The sequence below is a fragment of the Helobdella robusta genome (assembly GCF_000326865.2).
Source record: "Helobdella robusta unplaced genomic scaffold HELROscaffold_7, whole genome shotgun sequence".
NCBI classification, from domain to species: domain Eukaryota; kingdom Metazoa; phylum Annelida; class Clitellata; order Rhynchobdellida; family Glossiphoniidae; genus Helobdella; species Helobdella robusta.
The window spans coordinates 4,500,970-4,512,850 of record NW_008705398.1 but is presented as its reverse complement, the minus strand read 5'-3'; the positions used below and the strand labels follow the sequence as shown (position 1 = coordinate 4,512,850).

General features: G+C 34.3%; 2 protein-coding genes across 2 annotated transcripts; both read left to right on the top strand.

The window, feature by feature from the left end:
* Positions 1–1,295: 1,295 nt before the first annotated feature.
* Positions 1,296–3,803, top strand: HELRODRAFT_108190 (hypothetical protein; the record flags this gene model as incomplete). Its single annotated transcript, XM_009030992.1, has 4 exons — positions 1,296–1,616; positions 2,389–2,470; positions 2,766–2,856; positions 2,956–3,803. The coding sequence occupies exons 1-4, from the start codon at positions 1,399–1,401 to the stop codon at positions 3,801–3,803; spliced, it is 1,239 nt and encodes a 412-aa protein (XP_009029240.1). The 5' UTR covers positions 1,296–1,398.
* A 2,116-nt stretch (positions 3,804–5,919) lies between these two features.
* On the top strand, positions 5,920–10,097 carry HELRODRAFT_165106 (hypothetical protein; the record flags this gene model as incomplete). Its single annotated transcript, XM_009030991.1, has 8 exons — positions 5,920–6,022; positions 6,245–6,702; positions 7,727–7,865; positions 7,997–8,476; positions 8,790–9,136; positions 9,343–9,487; positions 9,652–9,836; positions 9,972–10,097. The coding sequence occupies 8 exons, from the start codon at positions 5,920–5,922 to the stop codon at positions 10,095–10,097; spliced, it is 1,983 nt and encodes a 660-aa protein (XP_009029239.1).
* Positions 10,098–11,881: the final 1,784 nt, after the last annotated feature.

The following is an 11,881-nucleotide window of genomic DNA, read 5'->3' as shown; positions in this document are numbered from 1 at the left end:
TATATATATATATATATATATATATATATATATATATATATATATATATATATATATAGTTAAATTGGAAGTTAATTATGTATTTATTAAATATCAAGTATGTAGGTGGGTGAAGTTAGCCAAGGATTTCACAGCCAAAGAGTTCAATTTAAACGTCAAAAAACGAAACTCAAATAACTCGCGATGTAATAATGTTGTAGGGCCTTTGAAATCTTCAGGGTTTATTTGGTGAAAATTTAAAAAAGATCTGAAACTCAGTTTTTGTTGAAGCAACTTTTCAACTTTAATGGTAATTAACCATAAAAATGGTTGTTTGTGAATAAAAATTTAACTAATCACCTATGGCCCGTTAAAATGTCAGGGCTTATTAATCACAAATCCTTATTAACTTGTGCAAATTTCATTAATTTCTGAAACGTAGTTTTTTTGGTAAAAAATTTTCGAAGATTTAGTGTGAAAAAACATGGAAAATGGTTTTTACTGATTAAAATTTTCCTAATTATCCAGGGCATATCGGTTTTCAAAGTTACAGCAATGCCGGTTTTATGAATATATAGCTGAAATTTGAATGAACTCTGAAGCGCAGTTTTTTTAAATACACTTTAAATTTATTTTAGCCAAATCTCTTATGGTTATTGGCGTTAAAGTTGTTTTAACAAAAACTGAGCATCAAATGTTTTAAAAATTTACACGAAATATAGATACGTTGTTAATAAATCCTGAAAATTCTACTGAAGTTGTTGCGTGGCAAAACCAGACCAGGAGGGAGCTGCATATTTGATATTGTTTTATTTAACTTGCCCTATCGTCAAGTTATCGATATTCCTAAGTTAAGCTAAAGATTTCTAATGAACACAACTGCTTCAAACTTGTTTAAGCGTTTATTCGAATGCCATCAGTAATAGAAACAGTATATCATTCCCTAACCCAAGAAATACGCACGATCGACGCTAATTCACATCGCAACAACACAAATCACGACAACTGTACCGCTTGCACAACACGCGCCGATTCGATATCTTTTTTTTTACAATGGAAAGACTCTATAGTTCTACAAAGATATAGCAGAGATAACAAATAATCGATTGAACTTAATTGTATAGATATATAGATACAAAATATATGCACCGTTCCTTGCTTACATATAATATATATAATAAAATTTAATTATATATATTATATACATATATTATATATAATTATAATCTTCAATATTTTATTTATAATAAATTATAAATTAAAATTACTTTTAGCAAAGCTTTCTACAATTTATTTGTCTTTGTTGTTTACAATCAAAAAGTGGTATAATATAAATAACTGGTAGTCTTGTGTGTTCGGCAACTTTTCTTGGCGGAATGCTAATTTTTCTCTCCGAACTTCTTGGCCGGAGTTGACGAGATGGCTTCAAACATCGCAAAGACGAACGCCGCTAACGCCGTAGTGAAGAATCACAACAACACTTCCGTTCTTGGCACCAATTATGAGAACAGGGAGGCCGGTGGACCCATCAGGAGAAACCTCTGGGCCGAAAAATACGAGAACACCGAGTTTCCTCTCTGTCCCGATGCCATCGAGAATTACGATAAGCTTAAAAAAATTGGACAAGGGACTTTTGGGTTAATATTTTTTAATTTCTTTTTTCATTCTCAGATTAATAGTGTTGCCAGAAGTTCTTACTTTCATCTACTTACAATACTTTTCTTCTCCTTCTTGTTACTTCCTTAGTCTTATCTAGGATTTATTATTGTAACTTGCTCTACAATAACTATGGTTTTCCTGATTCTACACTCTATCCTTTAAGCTTTTAACTCAGCTGCTCGTCTAGTTGCTCATGCACCTTTCTTTTCTCATATCTTCATATCTTGTTCCCTTGCACTGGTTACCTATAAAATATAAAATAATTTTTAAAATTTGCTCATTTATGTATGTCTAAATTTAAATTATTTCCTAAGTGCTTATCAAATATATTAATTGAACCTTAGCGTGCCGGTTTATGATCATCTTCTTGTTCTCACTTCTTAACTTGTTCATGTTAAACACTCTTTTGCTAAATATGCTTTTGCTTTTTCTGGCTCTTTTCTATGGAACTCTCCACTTCCTTCTCTGATGACTTCTCCATTACGAAGATCTCAAAACCCATCTGTTGAACATTGCGGAAATAGCACTTTAATAACTAATTGATTGATTGATTCATTTTTTAATAATTTACTTTAATTTATTTTATTAAAAAATAGTGACAATTATTAATTAAGTGATATTGATTCATTTTAAAAAAAATTTCAACTTGAAAAACTCAAGAACTTAAAAACTCTGTAATTTAAAGTACTAAAATTTGTAAGGAACTGAAACTGAATTAATTCTTTGAATTTATTAATTTTTTTCAATTAGTGAAGTGTTCAAAGCCAGACACAAAATAACGAGAAATATTGTAGCCCTGAAGAAGGTATTGATGGAAAACGAAAAAGAAGGGGTATGTGCATTTTCTGAATCTTAAAATTGTTGAAAATTGTAGGACAGTTGAAAGACATCTATGTATAATCGATGTGATGGAGTAATGGAATATTTTTCCTAATAAAGTCATTGTCATAAAGTCATAACAAGCTTCCTATTTTAAAGGCTGACTCTGTCAATCAGATTGCCTTGATTAAATAATATTCTTGATTTTATGCGATTCTCATTGATTTGATTTTTAAATAATTTTTAAAAAATGCTTATTATTTATTATTATTAAATATTTTTATTTTTTTTAAATTTGTTTTCAACAGTTTCCAATTACAACCTTGAGAGAAATACGTTATTTGAAGCTTCTAAAACATGAAAATATTGTCAATTTAATTGAAATTACCAAGACAAAAGGTTATTCAGTAACAAATAACTTTTTAATTTGTTATTTATTTTCCACCTATGCCTAAAAATCATCTAATATAATAATTTATTATTTATTTTCCACCTAAGCCTCTACCCAGAGCAGATACAAATGTCATTTCTACCTGGTCTTTGAGTTTTGTGAACACGATCTCGCAGGTCTTCTTGCCAATCCAAATGTTGTCTTTTCATTGAGCCATATCAAGTGTGTTATGAACCAAATTTTAAATGGTTTGTTTTATATACACTGCAACCTCGTCCTGCATAGAGACCTGAAAGCTGCCAACATTCTCGTAACAAAAACTGGAATTTTAAAACTGGCTGATTTTGGCTTAGCAAGAGCAATCAGCAGTTCAAAAAGTTCACAAAATAGGTACACAAACAAAGTGGTCACTTTGTGGTACAGACCACCCGAGTTGTTGCTTGGAGAACGAAACTACGGACCATCAGTCGACATGTGGGGTACTGGTTGTATCATGGCTGAATTGTGGACTCGCAGTCCAATCTTGCAAGGTGGGTCGGAACAACAACAACTCACTCTTATATCTCAAATTTGTGGCTCAATCACACCTGAGGTATGGCCTGATGTCGAAAAATTAGAACTCTACAACAAAATTGAATTTCCGAAGGGTTTAAAGAGAAGATTAAAAGACAGATTGAAACCCTCGATTACTGACCACAATGCTCTTGATCTACTGGACAGAATGCTTTTATTGGATCCAAAGCAGAGAATTGATGCAGACAATGCCTTGAATCATGATTTCTTCTGGGAGAATCCTTTGCCGGAAAGTCTAGAGAAGATGTTGGTTCCACACACAACCTCCATGTATGAATTGTTCACAGCGGCACGCAGAGGCAAACCTGCTCAGCAACCAAATGCTAAATTAAATGTAAAACCTTTCTTTGCCACTGATCAAAATTTTGAAAGAGTATTTTAATTGATTGTATCAACTGAAGGTGGTTTAAAGAATTTCTTTTAATTATCTTGTATATCTGTAAATATCATAAATTGTTATTTCCATTCTTGCATACATAAAAGAACATTAGGAAAATGTAGTTACATTTGTTTTATATTCCTTGATGTAACAGTTTATCTACATATACGCTCACACACAAGCACTAATTAATATATACACGCATCTATATATATAAATAAATAAATAAATATTAATTCAAAATTAAGTTTCCATGTTTGATAATGCGATTTTATCACCATTTCCTTGATCCTCTTGCTGTATAGTGTATAGTTCATTTGGGTGTTGTGTGCCTGGTCATCACTGTGCATGCAGTCTTTTGAACTGTTTGTTTCATTAAAATGTTTATGATACGAAGCAATTTCGATAGAGATGGCATGTAGGTGGCATTTATATCAAGTGTGATTGCATTTATGTCTAATTTTTCTAATCGTAAACGATTGAATAAGTGAACCGCCCAAAAACGGATATTTCTTTTCTGGTTGCATTATTTTTTATTTTCTGTTGAATTTTTAGTTTCTTATTTAAAGTTGAGAATGGCGTAGTTGGAAGCTTGTTGAAGAGTGGCGCAGTTTGAAAGAGGTTTGTTGAAGGAGCTTGGATTTTTCAAAAGAATAATCGATGGCTTATTTTTTCCTTATTTCTCATTTTTTGTAAAAATTTCCAGTAATTTTTACAATAAAGTGAGTATTTTTCAAGCCAATTTGACAGATGCAACAGTTGAAAATCAAAATTTATATTGAGATTTAATCTTTATTCTAACTAAAACATCCACTCTGGGCGGTTCAACCTCAAATGTTCTTTCACATACGCCTCAGAAAATGTATGATTGGCGCATTTATTGCGATTATTACGTTTTCCGTCTGTGCATATGTTTTTGTAAAACTTATCGGATAATGATAAAGTCCGACCCATAATGGATGGAGACTATAAACGAGGATTGATTGATTGATTATCGGATAATGATAGAATTTTTATGCTTGATGACATCCATTCACAATTCCACATTCATATTCTGTCTAACTTTCATTAGCTCATTTTCCAGTTCAAATTCATCATTTACAGATGTTTTATTATATTTAAAATTATGAAAATAACTAACACAGGTTTGCCTTTTAATTTGTATTTGAGCAAGTTGGTGCCTCGAAGTGTTTTGAATTTTTATCACCACTTGTGCATGTTTGAAAATTAATTTAATATTTGAAGCATATTAATCAACGTCTGCATTGCGAAAATTCTCATCAGATTTTAGATCATATATTTGTGATATTTACTCGTCGTTCGCTGCATCATTTTCTTTTATTTTGTCTTATTTATTTTTTAATGTTTATCATCCGCCTTTAATTGGTGCAAGTTTATGCAATTAAAATAAATGTAAAAAACTGGTTTTGTTGACAATTTCTTTTTAAGAAAGTTTATTACGCTGCAGTTGTTTATAAATACTGCGTAATTTATTTTTTCTTGTGATAATTTAAATAGCCACATTACTTATTTAATGGACCTATCTAAAATCTGGGTAATGTATACGTAACTTAATCAAGTGTTTTGATGGAAGAAAATTATCAATTACTCAGCTAATTCATAGATATCGTTTTGCTTTTCAATATTTTTCATGTTCCGAAACAGTATCGTATCAGATCAACATCTGGAATTCTGATTCAATTAATATTTTAATTTTTATTATTCAATAAAGTTCCTTTTTGGATAGCGGTTAGTTACATGTGCTTGTTAATTTTTCATTTCAACAAAAGTTGTTAAATAAGCTCAGGTTTTAATCAGCTTGCTAATCAGTTTGTAAATTGACGCTAAAGAAATAAAGAAGCTAAAGATCACAACATGCAACTATCAGAGGTCACATCGATTTGATCCGCCGATCCTGTTTCGCTCGTAGAAGTATGCATGCAGAACATTTACATATAACTGTTTCATTAAAGTCCTCTTGAAGGTCTTTATTAACTGACTTTATTCTTGTTTCATCGGCATAATAAATACAAATTAATATCATTATTCACACCTACATGCACCAATCGAACGTTGTTAAATGGACTTTGTTGGTGAATTTTTCTGACTAATACATAAAATGACGATGATTGTTGCAAATTTAGATGGTTTCATCAGTTTGTTAATAGTTGTATTTGTTGTATATCCTGGCAAGCCTGCTCTATTGGAGGACTTAACTTCTAGTTGGTAGATTTTTTATTTATTAACGATTCTAATTTATTTAATGATTTAACGAAACTGATTACCGGTAGATAATATTAAAAAGTGGAACGTTGGATGAAGGTGATGAGATTAACATTAATATAATGTAATGGCAACAAAGCAGTTAGGTAAAAAAGTATGGCAAGAACGAAAATTGTAATTCTGGCGGTAGTTGTTTTCTTCTTGATTCTATTTTAAATCAGAATTTGCCATCAAGCTGTACGTGACTGAACCAGGCAAATTAACTGTCCTTACATCGCTGCCATCACCATCAAGAGCCGCAGTAAGGCAAGCCACTGTCGACATTTTCAACGATGCTACCCAACGTCACACTCGTCTGAGAGACGACTTCATCATAACCCAGCAGAATATTACGTACAATAACAACTCAAAGGATGCTTGCGGTAACACTAGCAACAGTAACGAGTTCTTTCCCATCGTCAGTTATCATCTCATGGTGGAGCTCACTCCACCGCAATGGAACGTACCACCGGAAGTTCAAGAGTTCATAACTTGCCGAGTGGATAATGCTGATGCGTACACATTCAAAGCAAGGCTTGCTTCCAACGATGAGAAAAAGAATGATGACGACGTTGCGTGGTTGGAGGATGACGATGAGAACAATGAGGAAAATCACTGGCTGCCCATGAAAACGGATTGGGTAAGTGAAAATGATTGTCTATCCATTCTTCCACGTGAAAAAGCGTTGCAGTTTATGAATAATCTGTATCATTTTGCTTGTACAAATTGTAATGTTTTGAAGTTTCAACATGTACAATTTTACTGTTTCCTGAGTTTTTTCTCTTTTTGATATGACAAGTTGTTTTATTTTGTCACATATATGTACTTCCTCAATAAACGATTAAAATTTTTTTAATGTTTGAACTTAGGCCTACATAGTCAATTAAATTTAATTTGCTCATCATTATCATGAAATACACAGTATTAATGTAAGCTTTTTCAAACGGCGCAACGCTTAAATAGTCTTTATTAATAGTCTTGGTAGTCTCCACGATTCAACGTGGACGCCAAAGTTATTTCGGATTAAACAAATTTTCAAAACAGACTTCCAGTCCAATATAAACCAAACTACCAGCGACGAAAAGCCGAAAAATTTTATTGTGCATTGTGGCACTAACTTGAAAGCTGGCAATGCTATATTTTAGGCATCATTTATTTTTAATACCACATCATTAATGATTTTTATTATTTAAACAAGTAACTTATATTGCAAATGACACAAATCTTTCGACTGAGAGCATTATTGATTTCCGATTACACTAATTTTGTTTGATGAGGAAGTTTTCATCACATGTGCATTTCTGTTTTTCATTTCATCACGTATGCTTTTAATCAAAAAGTTTGGTTGTTGTGTACAATTTAAATGAACAAAATTAACGCTCAAATCAGCGAAATATATAGCTAGTAAGTTAACAAATAACAGAACCGAGAATTGCTTCGGGTGCGGTCGTGAGTGAAAAATTAAATAAACTTTTTTTAATAAAGCTCTTGAACATAAACGAAATTTTCAATTGAAAAATGTTTGATTAAAAAATTTTAAATAAATTTTAGAACTTCAGTAAAAATAAATAACTTGAATATTTTTAATGAAGAAATTAAAAATAAGGATACAACACAATCTCAACCAAATCTTCTTGACCAAATTAAACATTTTGACCGGACAGAACACATCGCAGTTTCACATCACCAAAGTGACTTCAAATGAAACCCACACAAATTCCTCTTCCTCCTCACTTTCACCTGGCGACACCATTTATGAGGTATTGGTGGACAGAGAGGTGATTGCGTCGTTACTCAACAAAAGTAGGTTCTCATGTTTATCTTGGACTCTTTGCAGATTAATGAATAATAATTATCTGTCAACATAATCATGATTATACTCATGATTAAATATTTTTAATGACAGTTTTGATTTAACAAAACTCACACGCCAGGCATATTGAAGCTCACGTTGAACATATCCTGCCAAAACATCGGTGAGACGTACAGGACGCACGGCTCATTTGTCACATCAACAATTTTCTATCCACCCGATTTGTTGGCCACTCGACAGCCACCGATCTTCATCGACCCCTTCCCAATTAACGACCGCCAGTTGCCGCCGACTCCTCCTCATCCGCTCTCCTTCTGCCCAACAGTGAAACAGTTTTCAGTGTCTGAGAATGTGATGGGCGTGACAATGGGGGAGATGTGTTGTGGGGGGTTGTCCATTCACAAGGAAGATTCCTTGAGTCTGGACTCAGTGGACAGGAGTGACTTGATGGGCGTTCGCTGGGGTGGGGGTGGGCACGAGAACGACAGCACCGATGATCCGTGGTTCGGGGGTGCTGGTAGTAACGACAGGAGCAACTCGTCAAGTCTTGATGGCAACAAGTGGCTGACCGATATCATAGAATGCACGTTTAACGCAAGCGGTTCGATAAGTTGTTATGTTGCTTTCGAAATTTTTGTTTTTCAGTTCTGGCTTTTTTGTAGAGCTGGAGTAGTTTGCTCATATGTGTTGTGTGGTGTGTTGTTCATAAATATGATGCCATACCATGTTTTCAAAGCGAGTTTGATAATTTTAATTTTTCAACACCAAACCAAAGCTGTACAAATAATATCAATGACGCTTTTCTGCAATAATGTTACTAAAAATCCGTTTAATATGATTTTAAGAAAGAATAATGTTATCTCAAAGGTTTTGTCAAATTGTATAAATTTAAAATATGTTCAAATTTTAACCAGGAGAAAGCACTAGCGAAGATTATTCGTCAAACTTTCAAATACGACAGAACCTGCTGACCTTAGTTGCGCCTCTGAACCACGAGAAGGATTCAAACGTGGTGATGGACTACCACTGCCTGTTTGCGTCATCAGCAACTTCCTCCGAAGACGGGCAGGGCTCCGAGGACACCTCCTCCATTGATGCCAATTCAGATTCCTCTTTGAGGAAGCATTGTCGGGGAGTCGTTCAGGTTCGAAATGTCAACGACCTGATGCCCAAAATACTGAGCGATGACGACGATGATGAGGACGAGTTGAAAAACTATTTGAAAGTGAAACACAAGGTTTACGACTGGAGATTCAAACAAGTTCGCTTCGTTATACAATTCTTCCAAAATTAACCATTTTGTTAAATACGTAAACTTTAAGACACTTAACCTTGACGATGGGCACTGCTGTCACTTTATTATTATTATTTTAATTTTCGCTATTTTTTGTCATTTCATGAAGTGATGAGAGATTTTAATCATTGCCACAACCAACCTCTATGCGTTTAAACGCTCAATGAACACAGAAGCAGATCTTATACAACTGCCTTGCATTCGTCGACGACAAGACCTCAGAAAGAAATGCTTATCACGTGAGTCTGGGAGGGAGGAGTGACGTCATTGGAGTTGAAATCAGTGATGAGATTGTGCTTGGAATGTTGAGATGCGTCGGTAGGTTGCGTGCGTGTTCTTTTGTGAGTTTATGTGATTAAATTTCGTATTATTTTTGTGTTTTAATTCGTTTCTTTTTTGTTTTTTTTTCACTTTATCATTTGTGTTTGAAAAGCTCATCATAATCCCCACGCCATATTCACCCACGTAATAAACTGACGCAGATGTTGTAGCTATAAAGGACTTCAACATGACGAGCAGTTCTCAGCCTGAATTACGAATTGTCATTGAAATCAACGATACGACCTACGTACCGACACCATTACATCACCATGGTGCCGTTGCTAGGGGTCGTCATCGTTATAATGAGGACGACGACGACGACGATGACAACCGGCACTCACCAATTGTTAGTTTTTAATTAAATTTTATCTTTTCTTTCATTCCTTTCATCAAAAAGATATTCGCTAATTTGCTTATTTTTCGTTTTTTAAAGCATTTATTTTATACTCTTTAATTTTTTGATTTGATGACTTCGTTCCAGATAAAGTACGACTTTACATTATCGTTGACGAGGCACATGCAGCCGCGTAGACGCACCGTCCTTGAAAGGATGCATCTCGACACTTCCCACATCTCGCCCTACCTCAGGGTTACCACCACTTCATAATGCTATTATGTTTCACTTAAATACACACACACACACACATATGTGTATATATATATATATATATATATATATATATATATATATATATATATATATATTAAATAAAGTAGAACAGCGCTTAATGATCCGTTGGTGAAAATGCAACGAAAAGTTTCGAATTTGATTAAAGTTAATGATGCAGGCAACACATGATGACATTAACATAATTTATTCCATTAGATAGCTTCATTCCACTCCCAACCAAATAACAATATAAATAATTAATGACATGAGTATTTCTGAAATGCAATTGTTTCAAATCAGATCTACTCATACACACCTACACAAACGAACTCTCTGAATTTTAAAATACCAAACCACTATAGCAGGGGTAGGCAAACTTTTTGCTGTGAGGGCCGCATTGAAATCTATTTTACCTTTGAAGGGCCGCACATGTACTTAAATAGCAAACCTACACCCATACCCACGCACTAAGCACTCACACGCACTTTTACACGCCAACGTAGAAGTGGTCGCAGTTTCATCACACGCATACAGCAGAAATTGTGTGCGTGTGGTGTTCAGAGTGCATCATCCATTCAATAATTGTCATGTGCACAGTAACACACTGCGGCATGTTCTTCTGGTTGAATGCAGGTATATAAGATGGACCATTGGCTTGATGGCAACAATTATTTCAGCATTCGATATGACAAATGTTCTGCGGTACTCTCCCAAACTCAGCACCAACTACTACCAAAACTTGCGAACTTTGAGAAGAATTACGTTAATTACAACAACATTAGCAACATCAATAACAGCAGCGATGAAATTAAACAAACTCTGTCCAACAATTCTTGTTTTGTTTTTGCCAACAATAGTTTATTCAGCGTAACCCCGTACGAAGGAATAATTTACGCTACAAAAAACATTTTTCTACTTGCACTATTCAATGAGGTCCAACTTCAAATAACTGTCTCTGAGAAACGCCATAACCAGCAGCTGTACAGCAAAGTTGCTGCTGTCCTCCTCCTCAACTTCACTTCAAGTCATCCTCACTTCGAAAGTCATCAGCAACAAGGTTTTTGAATTTATATAGTTTATCAAGACTGTCAAGAATATAAATTATTCCTCATAATTGGCTGTTTTATTGAACGTTGTTTTATAATGGGCATTAAATAGACATTAAATTTCTTATTGCTAAGAATAATTTGATTAGATCAACAATTAACAAAATGTCGTGAATGTTAACTTAACAGTTGAGCGCAAATGTCACGAACAGAGAAGCCGTGAAACATGCGCAGAAGTCAACAGCATTTCGAAAACGAAAATGTGTCAGTGGAAGAAGGCTTTTTTCAAATTCAACGATGACGACGATGCCAACAGCGAGGACGAAGACAGCAACAACAGCAAGAGCAAAGATACAAGTGCTGCCATGGACCATGGCAGACGATTGGATGCCAGTTTGAAACGACTGCTGCTCAGTTATGTAAAGCTCAAAAATAACCGTTTTACCGTAGCATCACATCAAATCAATAATAACAACAGTAATGACAAAAACGAGAATCTGCTGGATAATTTCCATTATGCGCTTGGCAATGATACGTTGAAGTACGAGACTTGCTCATCGGAAGGGTCGGGCAGGGAGTGTCCAGACCAGAGGTGTGATGAGTTGGAGAGTCTCGTTCCTTCTTTGTGTCCGCAAGATTGCGCAGGTGCTTCAAATGTCATTAATTTATTCGCGTTGAATAATTTTGCAATGGGGAGATTGGATGTTTTTGGTAGGTTGTTACATTGTTGGGTAA